This window comes from Gambusia affinis, linkage group LG01, assembly GCF_019740435.1.
Source record: "Gambusia affinis linkage group LG01, SWU_Gaff_1.0, whole genome shotgun sequence".
Classification (NCBI taxonomy): Eukaryota; Metazoa; Chordata; class Actinopteri; order Cyprinodontiformes; family Poeciliidae; genus Gambusia; species Gambusia affinis.
The window spans coordinates 36,529,943-36,553,396 of NC_057868.1; the positions used below are offsets into that span (position 1 = coordinate 36,529,943).

Genomic DNA, 23,454 nt, shown 5'->3' on the forward strand with positions numbered 1-23,454 from the left:
AGGGGATTGAGGTTGAGGTTGAGATTCAGCTGTGAAATGAAGTATTACCCGGTCTGTGGAAACCTTTTCTTTTGTGGCTTTAACGTCAGAGCAAATAAAGTAAGGAATTTATTGAGTGTAGAAAGAGCTGTCCAGTCAATACCGTAATATATGATCATTTCTATAGTACGTTAACCTTTGCCTGAAAGCAGAGCATAGGCAGTAAATTGTAAAAGTATTCACACTTTTACACGTCTTTTCATTTTACATTCTACAAATTTGAATGCATTTTATTCTGATTTTTGTTGTAGACCAAGATAAATGCAACGTGTTGGTTCAGTTCCATGAATCAACACTTTGTACCTCCGTTTGTTGGCTTTAAACCTGCAGCATGTGTTAATGTGTTAAAACAAAAGTACACCATACTTTTTTTTTGTAAAAATGATCAAATTATTGAAAACTATTTCTTTAGCTGTCTCATAATAAAATACCTTCGTTTGGAATTACAATGTGACAAGATGTACAAAAGGATGTAGAGACATTTCCATGGAGCTGTATCCATCTAATGTTGCCCTGTTGACTGGTTCACCACCAAAAATGGAGGAGGAGATGTTCTGCCAGGGCAGGCTGAACACCTCTGTCTCTCATTATAAACCCCTGATCAGCACCGCATCTTAATATGCCTGAACTGTCTTTGTATTTCAAGCTCAAATCTGTGTCAGTTGATTGTAACGAGTTGAATCGGTTAAAATTCCTCTCTAATCATCCTCCACTCCAGAGGCCATCACCTCCCAAAAGAAACTTAACGGTGGGATTCAATTTGATGCATTAATTTTCATCTGATGGGAAACATTTTGAAGAGGTACATCAAGGTTAGAAAGTTTAGTGAGAATTGTCTTTGAACTACTTTGCCGCTCTTTCCCTCCCTTTTCTCAGTCATGTTCTGTTTGGAAAGATTTTAACGTTTCTTTTTTTTTGTGAGTAGAAATATGTTGACTTGATTTATTTTTTTCCTATTTTTTTTTCTATTTAGCGGCCACACCCCTCTGATGGTGACAGGAACTAATCTGGATGTTGTTCAGGAACCCAGAATCCGGGTGAAGTACGCTGGCCGAGAGTCTGTCAATGTAAGAGCCAATGATTCATCTTAACCCTGAACCTGTATGTGCAATAGAAATTGCTGTCAGCATCTGCTAGTGTGCATACTGTATTGATGTGGAACGGTAATATCAAACTGGGTCCAAGTCGACACACTCAGTAAAAGCCAAGTGATGCTTAGCTTTGGAAAAATGTGCCAGCTCTCAGTGGCCCCTCTAGGTCTGTTTGCTTCTTTGACTTCTACTTCAACTATCCCTTCTTAAGCAAAGAGCATGTGAGTGATACAGATGGCAGTGAGAGTGATCTGCATGCAGTATTCATTCAAGACTTTTAATCCATCCATCCATTTTCTACCACTTATGTGGGTCAGGGTCATTGAGGCAGCAGCGTAAGCACAGCTCTGAAGCCTCCTCCTCCCTCCCTTCCTTCCTCCCTCTGGGAGATCTTGGCGTTCCAAAGCCAGTCATGTGACATAATCTCTGCAGCATGCCCTCAGTGTGTCTCCTGGTTGCGCATGTCTTTAACATCATACCTGGAAAGTGTCCAGGAAGTTAGGCAAACCATCTCATCTTTTTTTTTTTTTTTTATGCAGAAGCACTATTCTGGTAAGTCTGATAATAAGATTTTTTTTAAATAGGATTCAAAACATGAGACATTAAACCAAGCTTTATTTAACATAATTTAATTTATTTTATATAACTATATTTATAACATTTTCTTACTGCTTTGTTGTTCATACATAGACTAATGGCAAAAATGTACATTAACACTTTAGTTGATTGCGCAGAAGGCCAGCCTTTTCTGCCTTTTCTGCTACAATTGTACATATTAGCTAGTTAACTATAGTTTCTATGGTAGACAATGTTTTTTTTATCCATGTTTTCTTTATTGTATGCATGAGAAACACATAGCAGCCTCTGTTCTGGCAGCTGACCAGCAGTTCAAAGCAAATGGGTGGGTGTGAGAGTGGGAATGGTGGGTTCTTCTATTGTTCTCTGATGTTTGGAAATGGTTGATTTTTAAAACAACCATTTCTCCTACATTTGTTGTTTTTTTTGTTTTTTTCCAAATGCAGGAAAAGACATGACTGATTCCAAAATGCTAGATATGAGTAGCTTTAGTACCACATCAGGTAGATTCAAGCCCTGAATTTTAAAAGCTAGTAAATGTTTGCACCTCTCTGCCCATTATGAAAACATTCTGTATTCTGGGCTCCATACTGACTAAATCCCAGTGAGATAGTCCTGGTTTTAATGTCCTTGATTTTAGTAGTGTGTTCATATGAACTTGAAATCTGGAGATTAGAAGCTATAACATGGAGGCCCAAACGTCACATGCCAACATTCACTCTTTGTACTGGAGCTCACAACAATTGTAAAAATATTTATTTGGGTTATTCCTCATCTGTTTCACTTTGCTCTAATGCCAGTTCCATTCAATTTACATCTAATTAGATAAGTTAATGACAGAGAGGAAAGAGCACATTGTGTCAAAGAAAAGCAAAGATTGTCATCTTTTGAATTTTGCTGTAGTGCTTGGCATCATTGCCCCAGTATAAGTAATCCAATGTGGTTGATTGGAATTTTAGCAGCTATTGAACTGAGATATATTTTTAAACAGTGACAAAAGAAATCTCTGTGATGGACCGGTGACCTTTCAAGGTTTATGTTCTACCTTTTGTACACTGGAGATAGCAACCAGCCCCTGTGCAATATACAAGGATTAAGTGGGTATAGAAAATTCAGAGTTAAATGGATTCTGCACCACTAGGGGCAAAACTATAACCTTTGGTACATGAAAGATAATTTCTCCTCTGGAACTGACTGTTCTTCCACCTGAATGTATAATGGTTGTAGGAGGAAGCCAGAATAGCTTTCAAAACCACTGCAGAAATTGACTGAACAGCCAACCAGTTTTCAGAATTTAACAATTTTGTATCTTTACCATTAACTCAAAGGAGTTATCTGAATGAGCATTTATGTGCTTTTCTTATTATATTATAAGGAAGGGCAGAAATAAAACAAGTGTTTATTGGCCAGACATTTTTCAGACCAACATTAATTTTATAAAATTATGAAATCATTTTATACATTATTTTAATGTATAAAATTGTAGGACAAGCTATACATGAACAGCCACACTGTACTTCAGTGGAAAAGCCTTTTAAGACAGTATTGTCAAACTTGTGCAGCGAGGAGCTGGATGACAGCAGACAGTAGGTGTGAGGTCAGTCTGTGGGAGAATGTTGGAGGTGTCCATGATCAGGGGCAAGGAGACTCTTAATAGCTTTCAACGGAAGATTAACTGCAGTCAGAAGCCTTTGGTCAGCATAAAGAGCGCTTGTATAATCAAAGTCTTAGCTGCAGGAAATCGTTACAAATTACATTTGATCCCCAGTCCTGGGGGCCCTTGTTTAATTAAGAGGATGGGATCTCCTCTCTGTGGTTTGAGGTAAAGTGGGCAGAACACAGAGAATGGAGGATCAAACATTAAATTGGATGCAGATAATGCTACTGGTTCGTCCAGCTGGTTAAAATTTGTGAAGTTTGACCCTTTGCGCAACCATCTTAACACTGTCCTCACATTCACATGGTCTCAAGCATGTGGTGAACTTTTGTAGGTGATTTTATTGCTGGATAATATACATGCATGCACATGTGCACAAATAAATCAGTTTAGCATATTTTGCCCCACATATCACATTTTCTGCATTCCCAGCATCGTGACTCCTTTTTTTTAATGGGAAATGTTGTTTTCAATGTGAAAAATCCTTCTGAGTTTTAACTAGTATTGAAGTTACAATAAAACTGTTCTTTTATATGTTTTAAGCAGGATAAAGCAACACTTAATAAATAAAAGTGTGAATGCCTGGTGAGATTTGACTCTTGTGTGTGATGGGTGGAGGGCTGTATCACCTTCCAAAACATTGAAAGGGAGATCTTGTTTTGTGCTTCTCTTTGTCTCATAAAAATGTGCATCTTTTAAAACGCCATCTTCACTGTTTTGATTGTCTTAATAGCCTAGAGAATGTGTTACTTCTATGAATTGTAATGTTAAATCATCCTTTCGTTTCAGTATAGTTTCCCTTTTTGTCACCAGTGGAATGCACAAAAACAGCCTATACCAATAGTAGCTGCTGTCTGTCAGCTATAGCCTTCAAATGATCACCTGTCTCCCACTAAATTGCTTCTCTACTCTCTGTCCCTTGTGTCACCTACACAGAATCACAAAGAAACCAGCAGAGGAGGGGGCATAGCCAATTTGCTTTGTAAAATGCTCTGCATCTGTCAGCAGATGCAGAGCCATTGAAACATTGAAACATTAATCATGATCTTGATTAAAGCCTAAAGGCTTATTTTTCAGCTATAAAACATTTGCCTCTCTCAAAAGAATCTCATCTACAACATTAATCACATATTAGATGTCTAGACTAAGGATCGTCATCGGCACGTCTGGTACATGTACAGCCCTGCTGATTATAGAAAGTTTCACAGCATGGATGTGCTTCGATGAATCTTGCTTTCACAGACTGGAAGGAGCACAGAGTTTATGTTAACAACAAAACCAGTGTATTAGATGTCCAACGATGATGTTCAAGGACTGACTGCTTAGAGACACTTTTTCTTATTTTTGGCTTCAATGTTGAACAAATACATACCAATTTCCAAATCATTTCATTATTAGGGGAATTTTTTTATGTTATTATGTTATTGAAAGCTTTGTACATGCTTTGTGGTACAGGGAATGCCTCGGCATCTTGCCTGAACCACTATAGGCAAGATGTGGTTTAGGCAAGGTACATTGGACTGCGGTGCTTTCCACAAGCAGTTAAACACAAGTAAACACCTGCAGAATGTAGCAAATCTTCTAGTGTTGACTTCTCCACTTCTCATAAAACTCCACTAACAATGGCTCCTCAAATCAAATTCAATTCAGTTAAACTGCCAATAGAGGGACAAAAGTTTCTGCAGCATTTTCTCAGGATGTTTTGCACGTGTTATCTGTACCTGTAGTGTTCTCATCAAAGTGTAACAACTCTTGACTAAACACCGAGGTCAACCACAGCAAATTGATGAGAGGGAGACGTGAAGTAAGTTTGAACATTTACTGATGTCTTCCAGGTATCATAAGCTGGGTGAAAACTGTAAACAGAATAAACACACAAACAATACAAATTTAGTTGTGTCCAAAGAAACCTACAGTACATACATAAACCCTAAAGTTACATGCAATCCACTTAAACAAGAATATGCCCCCACCATAACTAAACATAAGCATCTTTATAAAATAATATACAATACATCTTAAACAACATGTATGTTAACAGAAAATAGAACTTACAGCACTGCTTCAACCTAATTTGTTGCGGATGGCACAGGATAAAATGCTGAAGACAAAAAACATTCAGCCATGCTTGCTGCAGCTCACGGAGAAAACCGGAAATTACCAAACAGGAAGTCCGTGGCAGACAACACAGTAATACTTCAAAATAAAAGCCTTTGAACTTATTGCAATTACAAATAATTTACAATGCCATTAACACAACCATAAACTATTAAGAAAAAATGCTGTCAAAGCAGCACACTCCCCGTCTGACCTCTGTGAGGTCACTGTGTCTTTGGATCATCCAACAGTAGTCCATAGGTCATTCATTAGGCAGAAGCAAGACAACTTCTGTGATAGGTCTAAGATATGTTTTTGGGTTGCCTTGCTCTGCTGTTGTGACCTCGACCTTTCTTACATATCCATCTTGTCCTGGGAATGTGGCAGTGATCCTAGCCAGTGGCCAACAGTTGCGAGGAACCTGCTTGTCTTTCAGAAGAACTAAGTCTCCTGTTTCTAAGTTTCTTTTGGGTACTGTCCATTTTGAACGTTGCTGTAAAGATGGCAGGTACTCTCGTCTCCAACGAGTCCAAAACTGATTCGCCAATGCTTGTACTTGCCTCCACTGCCTCGTAAGCAAGTCTTTTTCAGGAAAATCTCCAGGAGGTGGTGGGACTCCAACCTTTTGGGTAAGAAGCATTGCAGGTGACAAGATGAAAGGATTTCCTGGATCTGTAGACACAGGCATTAAGGGACGAGCATTGATAATGGCAGTAACTTCCGACATTAGAGTACACAGGACTTCATGAGTCAAAGAGATGTTTTGCCGGAGTAGCATAGCATCCAAAATCCTCCTTGCCATGCCAACCATCCGCTCCCATGAACCCCCCATGTGAGAGGCATGAGGCGGGTTGAATTCCCAGACACATTCCTGATCAGTGAGGTACTTCTGCATTCTTGTGTCCATCTGTAACTCCTTGCAAGCCCCAATAAAGTTTGTGCCACAATCAGATCTGAGCTGTTTGGCTGGTCCTCTCAATGCAAAAAACCGTCTCAAAGCATTAATGCAACTAGATGTGTCCAGAGATTCTATTAGTTCAATGTGAACTGCTCTTGAAGTCATGCAGCTGAAAAGCATTGCCCATCGTTTTGACTCTGAGTGCCCCCCTCTAGTTCGCCTTGCCGTCACAGACCAGGGCCCAAAAACATCCACGCCCACACAGGTAAAAGGAGGACATACTTTAAGTCGCTCCGGTGGCAAATCTGCCATTTGTTGTTCTTCCATTTTCCCTCGTAGTTTACGACAAGTTATACACTTATGGATAAGTGATTTTACCAGAGACTTGCCTCCTAATAACCACAAGCCACCTGCTCTTATGGCTCCTTCAGTCAGATGACGACCTTGGTGTTGAACCTGCTCATGGTAATGTCTTGTTAGAAGGAGTGAGACATGATCATCTTTAGGTAGGACTACAGGATTCCTTTCTGCAGGTGTCAGTTCAGAGTACTTCAGCCTGCCTCCAACACAAATCAGCTCGTCTTCCAAGATTGGTCTGAGCTTCTGCAGAGTGCTATTTCCCGACACAGTTTTCTTAGCCAGTAGAGCTGACCTTTCTTTTGCAAAAGCTGCTGTTTGCACTGCTTTTAGGATGGCTTTTTTAGCTTGAGCTATTTCTTCAACAGAGCGGGATAAGTTGCATTTATGCCAACCTACACACTGAGTCTTGTGGTTGGAACGCTTGAAGGATTTTGCCACGTGGATCAAATATGCAACTCCTCTCAACAGGGAGCTAAAAGATGAAAACCGTTTGAAGCGATCTGTAGAAAGAGTAGCTTTTTCTATAACAGTAGAACAGGTCTGAACTTGTGGTCTGATTTCACTGTCTTTTTCTGGTTCAATCAGTTCAAACCTCTGATTTGTACAATGTTTGCCTTCAGGTGATTGATAGAGAAAAGAGGGTCCAGTGAACCACAAAGTCTGTGCTAGCTGGGATGGGGGCACAGATCGTGACGCATGGTCAGCTGGGTTCTCGTCTGTGCACACATAGTTCCACTGAGTTGGCCTTGAGGATTGGTGAATACGCATCACTCTATTGTGGACATAGACATAGAATCGCCTCGACTCATTGCATATGTAGCCAAGGACCACTTTACTGTCGGTATAGAACTTGACGTCATCTATTTTCACATCCAACTCTTCTTGAATGAGATCTGCCATTTCTACTGCCAAAACCGCAGCACAAAGTTCAAGCCTGGGGATTGTAGGTTCAGACTGAGGGGCAAGCTTAGCCTTGGCCATAACAAAACCCACCTCAGTTTGTCCTTCTTCTTGAACTGCTCTCAGATAAGCTACAGCCCCAATGGCCTTATTTGATGCATCCGAGAACACATGCAATTCAGTATTTACAGCTGTACTGAGTGAGGTCTGCGTGTACAGCCGGGGAACATGAAGTTGCTTGAGGTCTTGAAGTGAATCCTTCCAGGATTCCCATTTTTTACGCTTTTCTTCTGGTAGTGGACTATCCCATTCATTCGTTTCAGTTGCTAGTTCCCTGAGAAGAACCCTTCCATAGATGGTGACAGGGGCCAGTAACCCCAAGGGGTCAAAAATGCTATTAACAGTAGAGAGAACTCCCCGACGAGTGAACGGCTTGCTTGTAGTTGATGCTGAGAAAGTGAACATGTCAGTCGTAATCTCCCAAAGAAGACCCAAGCTGCGCTGAGTGGGTGTAGCCTCTTGTTCAAGATCGAGATCCTTGGTCATTGGAGCACAGTCCTCTGGAGGAAAAGCTTCTGTGACTGACTGACTGTTAGACACAAACTTGTGTAGGCGGATGTTTGACTCAGCCAGTGATTTTTTTGTCCGTTGCAGGAGGTCTATTGCATCAGCCTCAGATGGTACTGACATTAAACCATCATCCACATAAAAATGCCTTTCTACAAACTCGATGGTATCAGCACCAAACCTCTGTGCTCCCTCTCTGATGGCTCTCCGAAGCCCGTAGATAGCCACAGCAGGAGATGGCTTGTTGCCAAAAACGTGGACCTTCATTCTATATTCCACTACTTCCTTGTTGACGTCATTGTCTTTGTGCCATAAGAAACGCAGAAAATTGCGGTGGTCTTCACGCACTTGGAAACAATAAAACATTTGTTGGATGTCCGCTATTATTGCAATCTTTTCCTTCCTAAAACGTAACAGTACTCCAAGAAGAGAATTGTTAAGATCAGGCCCTGAGAGAAGTACATCATTGAGGGAGATTCCCAAGTACTGGGCACTGGAATCAAAAACCACCCTGATGTTGTCGGGTTTTTGTGGATGATAAACGCCGAATGTAGGGAGGTACCAACACTCTTCTCCTTCTTTCAATGGTGGAGCTAACTCTGCATGTCCATTGGTGAATATTTTCTCCATGAAGGTCACGTACTGGTTTTGCATCTCAGGTTTCCGTTCAAGGGTTCGCTGCAGAGATACAAACCGTTTGACTGCCTGCTCTTTATTATTAGGTAGCCGTTGTCGTGGTTCCCTGAATGGGAGTGGGGCAACCCAGTTGTTGCTTTCGCCTTTGTAAACGTTCTTATCCATTATATGTAGGAACACTGTATCTTCTAGAGATGGACCAGGCTTGTTGTCATTCTCTGTTTGGACAAATACTTGGCTGCCAAGCATCTTTTCTGGCTCGGTGAATCTGCTAAGAGTTTCATCGCTTTCTTTAACATGAATAAGGCTTGTACAGGGTGGAAAAATGGAATGGCGATGTCTTTCCAGCACATTTGTCTTGTATGTGCTTATCACTGGCTTATGAACATCCCCAAGGCACACTTCTCCTATCACAACCCAACCTAAATCTAAACGTTGGGCGAAAGGGGCGTTGTGTGGTCCGTTAACCTGCTGCCTAACCTTGTGTGCTCTTAAAACATCCCTTCCAAGCAAAAGTAGGATTTCTGCATCTGGATCCAGTTCTGGAATTTGATCTGCCATGTGACAAAGATGAGGCTGTTGTTGTACTGCGCTTGGTGTTGGAATTTCAGATCGGTTATTTGGAATCTCTGGACATTCGATGAGTGGCGGGAGTGAGATCTGAACCTTCCCATCCATTGATTCAACCTGAAATCCTTCTGCCCTTTTTCCAGATGTTTCAATCATGCCTGAGCACGTTCGAAGGTGATATTTGAAGGGTTTGCTCTTTACTTTAAATTGTTCAAAAAACTCTGGTCTAGCTAAGGAACGATTACTCTGGTCATCCAAGATGACATAAGTTTTGATTGCCATGTGCCTGGAATGACTGGGATAAACCTTTGCAAGGCAGATTTTTGAACATGATCTCCCCAATGCACTTGGACCACAAACTTCTGTACAACTGTTCGAAACAATATCTTCACTAACTTGACCATCACCCTCCCCGCCATTGTCCTGCTGGGGTGAAGGAACTTTGGCTGACTTGTTGGATGGCTCAGGATGCATGACTGTATCATGATTTACACTGTTGCACTCATAACATTTTAAGACGACTTTGCAATCGCGTGCAAAATGTGAGACAGAGGAGCAACACTTAAAACAAATTCCTTTCTCCCTTCAGAAAGGCCATTCTGTCACTGAATGATTTATTCCTGAAAACCCTGCACTTCCTGAGAGGATGTGGTTTATTGTGTAATGGACAAGTCTTGCTAAGATCATCATTGGTTAAGACATCAGTTTTTGAAACCAAAACTGGTTTGTGTGAGTTAAAACTTTTACTCATTCCTCTCTCTGATTTGACAAACGTGACTGTGTTTCCTTGATTCATGAAACTTGGGTCATTTCTTTTTTGCTTCATGGCACACAAAATCAGAAAAATAGCTAAAAGGAGGGAATCGGCCTTGGTTTTGTTCTTTATACCACGAGCCCGCAGAGATCCATTTCTCTTGTAGTGCAAATGGAAGTTTTTCAATAATTGGGCTGATTCCACGTGAAGTATCCAAATATGCAAGTCCAGTGAGATATCCATCCTCTTTGGCTCCTTGGATTTCCATCAGTAGATCCCCAAGGTCTCGTAACCTGACGTTATCCTTAGCTGAGATTTTAGGGAAGCTTTCCAGTCTTTGAAACAGAGATCTTTCAATGATCTCTGGAGCAGCATAACATTCACGAAGTCTCCCATGCTTTGTTCAAAGCTGCTTGTGGATCTCAATATGAACTGCACGTAGCCGCTTAACTTGTTCACTTGACTCTTTTCCAAGCCATTTAGTCATAAGGTCCAATTCCTGAGTTGCTGTGAGACGAACCTCACTAACAGCACTGTTAAACGAAGAGTACCAGGCTCGATAATTTTCAGGCTTATCATCAAATTGGTAAAGACCTGAACTGACCAGGTCGCGTCTGGCCAAAAACTCTGCTAACGGCTCTGATGTCAATAACCTGTTTACTGGTTCTCCAGACCTGGCAGCCAATGGGACATAATTAGGATAAAAAGGCTGGCTGTCTTTTTCGCTGTAAGCTTTTAGATGAGGTTTGGAAAGAAACACTGGTTCACGAGGTTCAACGTGTTCAGATTTCTCTGTTTTTATACTGTGTGACACTTTTGGAAGGTCATCAGCATGTGAGTCAACATGCTGCGGAGAAGCTTGAACTGAATTCTTTAGTTCAATTTGAGACTGAACATAATCGCTAGTGCGTTTAATTTTCACTTTGTCCGAATCAGACATCCCCGTTTCATCCAAAACCTGGACAGCCTCAGCCTGTTCTAAGACTTGAGCTTCAACTGCTGCTGCAGCAGCCTCTTTTTGAAACTTTAACATTTCCAGCTCTGTGTCAATTTGTACAGTTTCCAGTTGACTTTGAGCATCTCTTTTAGCTTTTTCTGCCTCTTTGACAGCCTTCTCCAGTTTGAGTTTAGCTTCATGGCTTGCATATGAGGCTCTTACCTTGGCAGCCTCTGCTTTGGCTCTAGCACGAGCTGCACTGGCTGAAGATTTAGACGTCTTCGTACTGGAGGACAAAGATGACGTGTTGCTGGATGCCATCTTCCACTTCAAACCTTGAATCTTGCTTTTTCACTGTAGTGTTCTCATCAAAGTGTAACAACTCTTGACTAAACACCGAGGTCAACCACAGCAAATTGATGAGAGGGAGACGTGAAGTAAGTTTGAACATTTACTGATGTCTTCCAGGTATCATAAGCTGGGTGAAAACTGTAAACAGAATAAACACACAAACAATACAAATTTAGTTGTGTCCAAAGAAACCTACAGTACATACATAAACCCTAAAGTTACATGCAATCCACTTAAACAAGAATATGCCCCCACCATAACTAAACATAAGCATCTTTATAAAATAATATACAATACATCTTAAACAACATGTATGTTAACAGAAAATAGAACTTACAGCACTGCTTCAACCTAATTTGTTGCGGATGGCACAGGATAAAATGCTGAAGACAAAAAACATTCAGCCATGCTTGCTGCAGCTCACGGAGAAAACCGGAAATTACCAAACAGGAAGTCCGTGGCAGACAACACAGTAATACTTCAAAATAAAAGCCTTTGAACTTATTGCAATTACAAATAATTTACAATGCCATTAACACAACCATAAACTATTAAGAAAAATGCTGTCAAAGCAGCACAGTACCAGTTTGCAATAAATACATGATACATGCTTATCAAGACCAGGAGACGACAGCAATTTGCACTTCTTTTGTGACAGTTGTGACAGTTGTTCTCTCTGGAGCTACAAACACAGCGGGTGCAGCAGTGCTTAAAGAGAAAATTAAAAATATTTCTTTGGTTTTGATAAGAGGCACTTCTCAAAAGTTTAAGATTAGTGCAACTTCATGTCTGATTACGCTTTTTTTTTTTTTTGCACAGATATATGTGCAATATAAGCAAAAACTTCAGTTACATCTGAAGGTTGTTTGGTCTGTGAGTCTACCAGCTTTGCCCATTTGGCGGCTAAAATGCTCTCGTTCATTCCAATTGAATGGAAGAGCCGTTTTTTATGTCTCGACATAAATAATCAATTAGATGACAAACATTTTGAAAGCTATGTGTAACTTTAATTCAACAGCTTACTTGATTTGAGTCTCTTGCATAAAATCTTAATAACATAAATCCATTTTGAGGTCGTAACTGTTCAAAAATCAGCAAAAAGTTCATGAATCCTTTTTTTTTTAAAGCACTGTAAGTAGATACATAGGAGCAGCATTTTTTAAATGCATACATATTACTTTAAGAGGTCTGGTTTGAGAAGTAAAGTAAAAGGCAAAATCTGGTTTGGACACAATTCATGTGCATATTACAGACTCTTAAAGGTGGTTTCAATCCAGACTCATTGTGCTATTAAATAGCCTCCAAATGTTACCTGCCTTCCTTAATCTCCTATTACGCTTCCCTTCTGAGAAACTTGGCTTCTCTTAACACCTCCATCACTCTAAATTACCTAACTTCCACCTACTTTCTGCTGCTTATGTTCTTCTCTCTCTGAAACAAATTAAAATAGATGGCTTTTAATGTGATTGAAATTAGGCTTAGATAGGCTTCCGACCATCTAAGTGAAACTGGATGAAAACAAGCAAACCTAAATGGCTGTAATTCAGTACTTTCATCACTTTGAAAAGGCAATACGCTTCAGGAAAATAATTAACAACAGGCTTTCTGTGTACAGATAAATTGGCACATAGACATAAAAAAAAAAATCTGAGTTGAAAACAGTTATTCAGAGTAAAATCTGAACATTAAAAAAAATGCAAAGTAGGAAAAACCAAGTACTGGCACATTGTAACAATTCAATATTAAATATGAGTATCCAGATGACCTTTGACACTTAAATTTTTCTGCTCACAGCTCCACCAGCTCTTCCTTTCAGTTTATCTCTTTGCTACATTGGTCAGAGACCTTTGCCTGATTGAGTGGGCTGTAGCAACACTGTAGATCATTGTAATGCATTCAGCCCGAGGGGTTGAAGTGGTGCTACCTTAAAACTGCCTCGCTGTGTCCAACAGTAGAGGAAGAAGACGGATGAGGCAGCCATTCCCAATTATTTTCCTCTTACTGCTGACCTCAATTCACCTTATCAATTCTCCTTATCACTTTATCAACCGCATTTAGTCTCCAACACCGACTTGCTTAAAGGAAGCGGTGTAGCAGTGTAAAATCTGTTTTGGTTTCATTACAAATTTAAATTTATTGTGATTTGATGAAGAAAAATGTATAAAATATTGCTTTTTTTGAGCAAGTTAGTCTTTGTAAAAAGTATGGGAAAGCAGAGTAGCACCAAAGAGAATTTTGCAAGCAATAACAATTTTTGTAAAGTTTGGTTTGGTTCTGATTCCTTAAGACATGTAAAAACATGACAAGAACAGTATTTCAAATATTTTTTGAGCCTTTATGCCATAAGTGGTCATTAATTGTTAATGTTGGGAGAGGAGACGACGTCAAGCTGCTTGAATGTCAGAGAGCTGGTGTAATAATAATAATAGGGTTGACATATTAAACGAGCTTTAGCATTGTGCGTTATGATTAGCACAGTTAGCATAACTAGCATTACTATAACAGCAGTTTCTGTTTTATTCACTGGATAATTAAGATCCTTAACACTGAGATTTTCTTTTATTTCTTGGTTATATATGTTTTAAATGGTAAACAATAAAATAATTATTAGTTATAATACACAAATAAAATAGCCAATGCAAACAAAACAATAAATAAAAATTTAATAATTTGTTTTAGAAAAATGCTAAATTGTAAAGCTAATTATCAGCTTAAATCTGGCCTGTTTCTTGACATATATCATTACATTTTATTTTAAACATCTGACTGATTGTGAAAATAGGCAAGTTTAAGTCTTCTTCCCATACTTTCTATTCTTCCGCATGGAGCATTCACTGATTGAAAAAGATCAGATTTTTGATCAGTAGCCTATTGCTGGTCCAAATAGTGGAGACTATTCATGAAATGTTTTTATTGTTTCTTAGTGTTCCTGTGTCTTGAAATCCATCTCTTCATTTCCTCATCCAGAGAAGAATTGCAATGTCCCATTTTCTTTATCCAGTCCCACGGCGCAAAACACAAGCATGTCTATTTTCATCCCTTGTCCCTTTGGATTTCCACTCTTAACCGCAAGAAATTCTAAAAAGCATCCTACATGATGATGGCTGCAGTTTTTGACTCCTGACAGGAATCAGTGAAGGGAAAGGATTTCAGAAAAACTGGAAAGCGCACAAGGACAGTACAGGAATAAAAAAAAGAGCACAGTATCCATCTCCGGCACAGCAGATGGTAGTCGGAGCTTTAGTTGACTTGCAAATGTCCTGCTGTTCCAATGTTACAGTCACGAGGATCCTGCCGGAGCATCTGGGCTTGTCTATACAACATGTCACTATGCCAACAGCGAGAATGAGGCTCATGTCGAGCTGAACTGTAGGACTTTCAGCCGTTAAACCTCCACTGTCTCTTTACTCATCAACATAAGACACTCTTTGACTGACTCATTTGCAATGTTTGAGTGTCATACAACATAAAGTCCTCACACCATATGTTCAAAAAAACCTCACAACAACTTGGATAACCTTATGAAAATCACATGACACAGCTTTCCTAATGATAAAGTCCATTATAAGAATTACAATTACAAGTCATTGCTGAACAGTTTGCTTTGTTCTAGCGGTGAATTTCAAAAATGGGCATAAATGTCTGTTTTTGTTGCTCTGGAACAATATGGTTCAGATTAAATTAATTGTTTCTGGTTCACTACAAAGTCGAGTCCATGCATTCAAAAGCTAGTGTAAAATTTTTATTAACTTTCATCTCTTCTGATAACTTTTCAGTTGTTAATGTGATTTCACACAACCAAAAAACTTGCTGAAAGTGTGTCAGGAGACCTATCTGGCTCTCCAATCTATTTTTAAAATAGCTTATCTTTCTCGCTCTCGTCATGCGCTGCTGCCACTACTCCGGTATGTAAAAGTGGGAAACGGAAATAGAAAAATGCCAAGTCCAGGGAAAGTAATTTCCAAGCAGTGAGAGCTTGTTGTTGCAGTTACACTCTGCTGGAGCTGTAATAATATGATGTAGGTTGATAAAACAGTTTAAATGTCACAAATTGTGTGCAGCAATAGTGTTCAGTTGTTTAATAATGTAATTCAATAGTAGAAAATATTCACAGATAATTAAGCAAAAGCAAGACATCGTTTGCTTAGTACTACTTTTGTCCATGCACAACACTGGGAATATAATTTACTCTTAATGTTTGCAAGCAATGCAGGAGATTAATATCTCTTGCATTGGTGGAATATAAATACATTTGAAGAGGCCTAATTAGCAGGCTTTGGCTGGAATAAAGTTCTCACAGTATAATAACCTTGAATAAAAATACCATAGATACCACAGTATTTATACAAAAATGTACAAAATCTGTAGTCTGATACGGGTCGTTACGTTTTAGTTACTGGTGAAAGTTGGACAAGTTTGCTATTGTTTATAATGTTTATGGTCACAATTTCTAGGTGCAGCCAAGATGTTTCGATGATCTGTTTCTGTGGCCTAAGCATTGGGTCTGCTTTAAGCAGATAATGAGGCTCTTTAGGCTTCATTACAGTTGTCCGTTGTGGTGAAGATAGAGTTGAGCCAAGAGGCAAAGCTCTTGATTTGCAGGTCAATGTATGTTTCTACCCTCATCTGTAGTCACAAGTTCTGAGTAGTGACAGAAAAGTCGAGACTGCAGATTCACACAACCGAAATGAGGTTCCTCCACAAGGTGTCCGGACTGGCCCTTACTCAGCTGTTTCTGAGCTAACCTGTGAATGTCTTGGGATTCCCACTGAGGAACTGACCCAAACAAAAGCAAAACATAAGGTAACAGAATATTTTAAACATAAATGATGTTTTAAAAATTAGCTGCTTTAATTTATATAATCAAGACAGCCATATTGGATTTTTAAGGCCATGTTTGGTGAGAAACCCACAACATTCACTTGAGATTCTGACTTCCAGCTACAACCAATTAAGCAATGCCATTGGATTGCCATGTTGCTTTTTTTAGTCTTTTTTATGATATACCAACTAGCCTAAAGTGCAAAAAAATAAATAAAACATCATCAAAGTTTTGAACTAGGTCCACATTGCTTATTGTGCAATGAGCAATAAGCACATTGCCTGGCTGGCCTTCTGTCTACTCAGAAAGCCAGCCAGCAGCAAGCTCCATAACAGCATACTTATATCTAGCCAACTGTAGGTTTCCAACAGCATAGTGTTGATAACAGCAATATTTTCTTAGTTTCCACATGCTGACTTATGTGTTTCGCAACCAGAAACATTTTCAAACTGAAAGCCAAAGTTGTCCTTTTTATATGCAAGATAAGTGTGTATTCTTTTTGCACTCTGTGATTGGAGACAGGAAGCTGGTTATTCTCTGTCTTTCTGCTGGATCCCATTTTAATAACTTATTTAATGTAGGAAATGCATGACCGTAAATTTTTGTTTAGTTTTGAAAGTAAAACCTTTCTACACCTTGATGCCATCCACCCGCCCTATTAATTGCTTATCAAAGTGATCATTAGTTGCAACCCAAGTGCACTGATCTCAGAACATGAGGATACTTGAAAACTCTTGTCTCCAAAAGGGGAGTTTGTAAAGATGCCAGTCCCTTCCTTCAATTGTGCTCTTGCAGCTCACCTTACCTCATGCTGGCAAAATCCAATCGGTGTACCTTACATAGATGAGTTTGTATCGATCTCCCTCGCTTTCTCCACAGCAGCAGACAACAGGTAGGAGGTGTGGTAGCTGCTGCCGTTCGCTATCTTTGATGATATTTAGCTCTAATTAAGTTTTTTCCCCAGAGAGAGCTGAAAGGGAGTGAAAGGAGATAAAAAAGAAAACTCTGCAAGCAGAGTGCTGTGCTGCGATCAATCCTGTCTCCTCTTTCCCTCTGCTGCTGAGCCAGGGAGGATGGATGGAAGGCGGCTCTCACATCTGGGCAAACTGGAGAGAAGTAATAAAAGAGCCATAGCTCAAGCTTTACCTGAGGAGACAGAGGAGCAATGCCTCCATCCTTTGTGGATGTTGTCCTCAAGTGTTTTACAGTGAGGCAATAGCAGCGATTTATTTCTAGTTTTATAGAGGCTTCCTTCACAATAAAGATGGATTTAATGGCAGCAAGTAAATCCCTTTTTCTGAAAAGAATTGAGATTTTATGTGCCAATTATTAGGCTGGTTAGCTCCCTGTGGAGTCCATGCTGGCAACAAAGTGTGTTACTTAAGAACTCAGCTTAGGTTATTAGAAATAGATGAGTTTAGAAAGGATGAGGCTTAGCGTTTTATTGTTGAGCTAGAGAAGAGAATCTGGTTATTGCAGGTGTTTGTATCACACGTTGATTTCAGAGTCTCTCGGCTCTTTTGTTGGATAATGTGTATGCTGCAAGGCGAAAAGTGAAAGATGCTCCTCCTCTGTTTCTTACCTTCTACCTGTATAGGTGTGCAAAGTGCTGAACAGCACCACCATGAGCTGCTTTGCTCCCTCCCTCATGGTAGAGTACCTTCCAGGTTTGGACGCAGTGAAACACGCGGATGAGTTTGGCTTCATCTTCAACAATGTCCAGGCGCTGCTGGTCTACAACAACACCAACCTTGTGTACTATCCAAACCCTTTCTTTGAATCCCTCAGTACCTCAGGTATCCTGGAGCAAAAGCCTGGTTCACCAATCATCCTCAAGGTAAAGAAGAAGAAGAAGAAAACAAAACTTTTCACACATTTTCATGCTATAAAATGTCAATAAGAAGATTTTAGAGCTTAATTCTATTCAACCCTCTTACCTCTGACACCCATTAATAAAATTCAATGTCAGTCTTCAGAAAGCTTCAAAGAGAACACTAGTAAACTAAATAACATTATGCAGATCAGTGAACACACCAGACTTTTGACAGATAAAGTTCTGCTAAAGTATAAATCAGGGTTTATAAATTAACAGTCCCAAGCTTTGAACATGTCAGAACAGTGTTCATCCAAAAAATGGAAAGACTATTAGACCACTGCAAACCTACCAAAACATGGCCAGACACCTGAACAAACAGGTTAACAGACAGCAGGGAATTTATCAGAGAAGCTACCCAGGGTCGCATTGTAACTCTTGAGAAGCTGCAGAGATCCAGAGCTTATTAGAAGAATCAAATACAACATAACAAAATCTGATGACAGCACCGTGTTAGGTCTGAGTTGATTGAAAAATGGATGTAGTCATATAATTTACAATTTTGGGAGAAAATCTGTTAGAGACTGTAGAAATGTGAGACTGTAAAAGATGTTCACCTTCCAGCAGGAACCCTAAACACACAACAAAAGCAACAAGAGAATGCTATACTGGGTCCAAACCAGTGGAATGTAATTAGATGGCAGATTGGCTTTTTTGGGCTCATATAAAATCTGGGATTTTATTAAATTTTTATTTTTTATTTTTTGCCTGTTTTTTGTGTGTGTGTGTCTGAGTTTATTCTCTCTGTCTCTCCCTGTATGCCTACAGGGCAGAAACCTGATTCCCCCAGCGTCTGGAGGGGCGAAGCTTAACTACACTGTACTGATAGGCGAGACTCCCTGCTCTGTCACCGTGTCTGAGAGCCAACTGCTGTGTGAGCCTCCCAACCTCACTGGCCAATACAAAGTTGTGGTCAGTATTGCTGTATTTCCCTCTCTTTATTTCTCATTTCACTTTCTGCGTTTGTATCTTTCTTTGACCCTCACTTTCCATTTATCCCTGTATTTGTATATTTTCCTCAGTCCCTGGCCTTTACTCTCTATTATTTGTGTTCTCATCATTGCTCATTCAGCTGAGAGAATGGGGTCAAAAGAGAGGGCAACTCTGGTTGTCAAAAAGTTCAGACTAAAACCACAGCAATTATTATTACTTGCCTGCTTATTTATTGAGTGCATGGCCCATACTAATTTCCTCTTAACAGCAGCACACAGGTAACCATGTGTTTACACTCAGCATCAGTGTAAGCCAACAATATTCACTTTGGCTTTAGAATAATTAGGGTTCTATTTGGAGATCCCAATGCGATGCAAGGCAATGTAAAAAAAATTCAAATGTCATTGAGACACAAGGAAAAACAATTAAAGTTGTAGTTTTTAATCATATACAACTATTTACAGGTTCAAGTTGGAGGCCTCCACGTGTCTCCAGGAGCGGTGCACATCATGTCTGACAGCCTCCTGACCCTCCCCGCCATCGTTAGCATCGCAGCAGGTGGCGGTCTCCTCCTCATCATCGTCATCCTCGTACTCATCGCCTACAAGCGGAAGTCGCGGGAAAACGATCTCACCCTGAAGCGCCTGCAGATGCAAATGGACAACCTGGAGTCCCGCGTTGCTTTGGAATGCAAAGAAGGTTGATGTCAGAGCCGCACAGTCTGCATGCAGACACAGTTCATGGCTGATTTTAAAATGAGAATGCTCATGGACTTTTTAGGCCTTCATAATCTAATTATTCACCATCATTTAACTGCCTGTTCTATAACATATGCAAGTGAGGGGTTGTGTGGAGCACATTTTCATTGACGATAGTGTAATCACATAAGCATAAATGTGTGTTTGAGAGTAATGTACAGTGAGTAATTCACTGCCGGTTAGTGTTCATAAATTAATGTTGTTAAATTATCTCCACATCTAGGCCACTGAGTCATCCTGGTTGTTTATTTCAACAGATTTATTTAGTTACCATTGCTTGCGACCCATCACATATGAAATTAGATGCTGGCATTCAGAATATTAGATTCTGAAAACTGTCTACAAGCCTCAACTCAAACTGGCTCAAAAATATTTATCATCTAGATCAGGGGTTCCCAAACTTCTCCATATGTCCCCACAAACAACATTAGCTTCTAGGCAGGGAATGCTTTTCCAAACCCACAATGCTACAAAAGCTATAAAGCATCAATGTTTTTATCTCACTTTTATTTACTACTCAATAATTACTGCACTCATTTAGCTTAATGCTGCATCATACCTTTTGATTTTCATTGTCTATGACTTCAAAGGGTTTTTTGGCTGCTGGTTGGTTTTTTTTGTTGTTGTTTTTTTCAGAAACGTGTCCATTTTATGCTTGCTACACTAACCATACACAATCAGATTTTAATCATTTAAACTTTTGTTTTCTATGAATAATTGCAAAACACATATGATAAGAAAAAAATGATTGGATTGAGTTTATTATTATTATTATTATTATTATTATTATTATTATTATTATTATTATTATTATTATTATTATTATTATTATTATTATTATTTTAATCTTCTTTCCTGTGTCCCCTCTTGACCTATCAGGAGGCTACATCCCACACTTTGAAAACCTCTGGTCTAGTCCAAGTAACCCCAACATGATTCCAAAAAGAACTAGATTTTTTTTTTTTTTTTAAAGAACTTTTTTAAATTGTAGTGTCAATATATTAAGTATTGTGAAGGCTAGATATAAAATGTCATTTTTTTCATAAAATTTTTGTGTAATTTTCTTAGCCACACAATGCTGAGTTTTAGAAATAAAACTGAGCCTTACTCAAAAAATAACACCCAATAATCTTCCAAAGGTTGTGAAATTCGTTGCAAGTGTCTCTGCTGTTAGGCGCTTAATTCTTTCAAAGACTCCTCAGTCCCCTGTGTTTCAGGATAATTAGAGGTCCCAGTGGTTAATTTGAACTCTGACTCTTTGCATACAGCGAGTACTCCTAATCACCTCAACCTGACCTCCAGTTATCACTGTTAACAAGCACAAAACAATCAGTAATGGAAGGGTCAGTATAGTCACTCATTAAAATGGCAAAATTGTCTTACACTTTTCAGAGGATTTGATCAGCCAGAGAAAACCTTGTTAGCTATCCCCTCCAGCCGCCGCCTGACCAGCTCCCCTGGTGTTATTAAGCTGTGAAAAAAAATGTGAGCAATTGTCAAATGACAGACAGGCGGCTAGACACAGAGTAGGCAAACAGAGAGAATCACACAGGCAGCCTTGGGAAAGGAGAAGATTAATGTTTTAACCATTAGCAGTGACCAGGAGAGTCCTGCCTCGCAGGCCGGATTTAGATAGGTGCCCAGGTTCCCCTGCAAGTTACTGCAAGTCGCAGGGGTACTGTGAGGCCAGGAGACCAGGACTAAGATGGTATAGCTGGGCTTAGAGAGGGGTGTTAGGGGACCGCTGCTGTTCATGTGATAGGCTACAGGCAGGGAGGCTCCCCAAGGGCAGCCCAGACAAGCAGTAGGGCCGTGAGCCTCCACAAGACTGAGTCAGGATGGAGCCAATTAACTGGCGCTCACCTGCAGCCTCACACTGAGATGACACAATCTTTTGGGGCCTTTGCTACAACCAATTTACTGGCTGGGAGATAAAAATGAGTTGGAAAAAATAGACGTAAGTGTGTGTGTATGTTTGTGAAAGAAAGAGTGTGTAGTTTTTTTAAAGAGAGAGATGTGAAAAGCTGAGATCCTCTGACGTGAGGATGATTTGAGCTTTCTGTCATCCTCATCATGTGGGCAGTAAGCACCATAAAGATAAGAAGGATTCTCTTATTTGGTCCTTGGGGATTAAGGAGCAGTTTTATTTCTAAGATGCATTTCTCACGTATTTCGTCAAACTGGTCTGTTTTTCAGTGTTTTTTTTTTCTCTCAACCAGCCTTTGCAGAGTTGCAGACAGACATCAATGAGCTTACCAGTGACCTCGACAGGGCCGGTATCCCCCATCTGGACTACAGAACATATGCCATGCGAGTCCTCTTCCCAGGCATTGAGGATCATCCTGTCCTGAGAGAACTTGAGGTAACAAACTACAGAGCTTGAACAGGAAAATAGGAAGAAAGATAACTGAGACACTAAGGCAGCTAATGCATTAAAAATTGTCAATGGAGGGTTAGAGTAAGGTTAAAAGAAACAAGGAGAGCTGAGCAGTGTGTCTCATGTCACCATCCCTGCTGTAGAGTATCCTCCATAACCACGGAATTGCTCAGTGGGAGAAAAGGATACCAGTCTGCCAGTTATGCTTCCTACTCTGTGGTATGACACGCATGCTTACTCATTCATGCTGGTCAGACTACACACACACACACACACATATACCTCACATGAAGGCTCCCTCATGGAAAACAGGGTCCCAGCACATTGCTATTTCATCCACCAGTGGCTGCAGTATGAGGGGTAATGAAGTGAATAATTCCCACTCCTCAAGTAGGAGTGTGGACTCTTCCACTGAGATAAAAACTGGCCGTTTAAGACTTTTTGCTCCTTTTCACGGGGGGATGGTGGGGTTGGAAAATGACTTTGGTTTTCTAGATATTTGCAGCATTTAATTTTGTGGGATGCACAGTGTTCAGATAAGAACACTGCAAGGAGATCTATAATCACTACCAATATCTTATTTGTAGATCAACATTTGTGCAGTGGTTTAAGTCGGGCTTAGCTAACACTTTTTTAAACCAGTAGATGAGTATGTAAATAATACAATAAAGAATTACTACCCCATCTCATTCAGTGCCAATATAAAAGATATACAGTACAATTCAATCCTGGTCAGTTATACATAATCATTTAGTGTCATGTACATACAAGTAGAAAGTCCAGTTCAACATTTTTATGATCAAAATTGCTGAATTTACACTTTTTCTGCTCAAATACATGAAAGAACTACAGGACCAGGCAGTGATGAACTGTGCCTCACTGCTACTGATGGCACTGTGAAAATAGGGAAGGTGAGGCAAACAGTACCATACCACACTGATAGGGGGCAGTGCTGAATCCCATTTGTGCAACTGGAAATAGATGTGACTCTTCTATGAGTTGAAAAGACTAAAAAACAAAGGGTCAGGGACGGACCACTGGCAGTCTCATACTTTATTTGGAATTGGGACCATTGCACTCCGGAAGTGAAGGGGGCGCTATTTCCTATATTATCCACGGTCTTCTGTTTTTATTTTTATTTTTTAAAATCTGTGATATGTCTTAATTTTTAGGAAGGAGTTTCACTCTCAGCATGTATTAGAATTTTTCTCTTTTATTTTCTTCAGCGCAGCTCACAGTTTTTAACAAATTCCGTAGC

The 23,454-nt window shown here is 39.8% G+C and overlaps 1 protein-coding gene across 1 annotated transcript in view; it reads left to right on the forward strand.

Moving 5' to 3' along the window:
- plxna2 (plexin A2) overlaps positions 1-23,454 on the forward strand; it is a 223,148-nt gene that overhangs the window by 165,814 nt on the left and 33,880 nt on the right. The window contains exons 17-21 of the mRNA XM_044110575.1: positions 1,013-1,106; positions 17,853-18,092; positions 18,897-19,040; positions 19,526-19,760; positions 22,039-22,181. Coding sequence (XP_043966510.1) covers positions 1,013-1,106; positions 17,853-18,092; positions 18,897-19,040; positions 19,526-19,760; positions 22,039-22,181 — 856 coding nt within the window. The remainder of the gene's footprint in view (positions 1-1,012; positions 1,107-17,852; positions 18,093-18,896; positions 19,041-19,525; positions 19,761-22,038; positions 22,182-23,454) is intronic.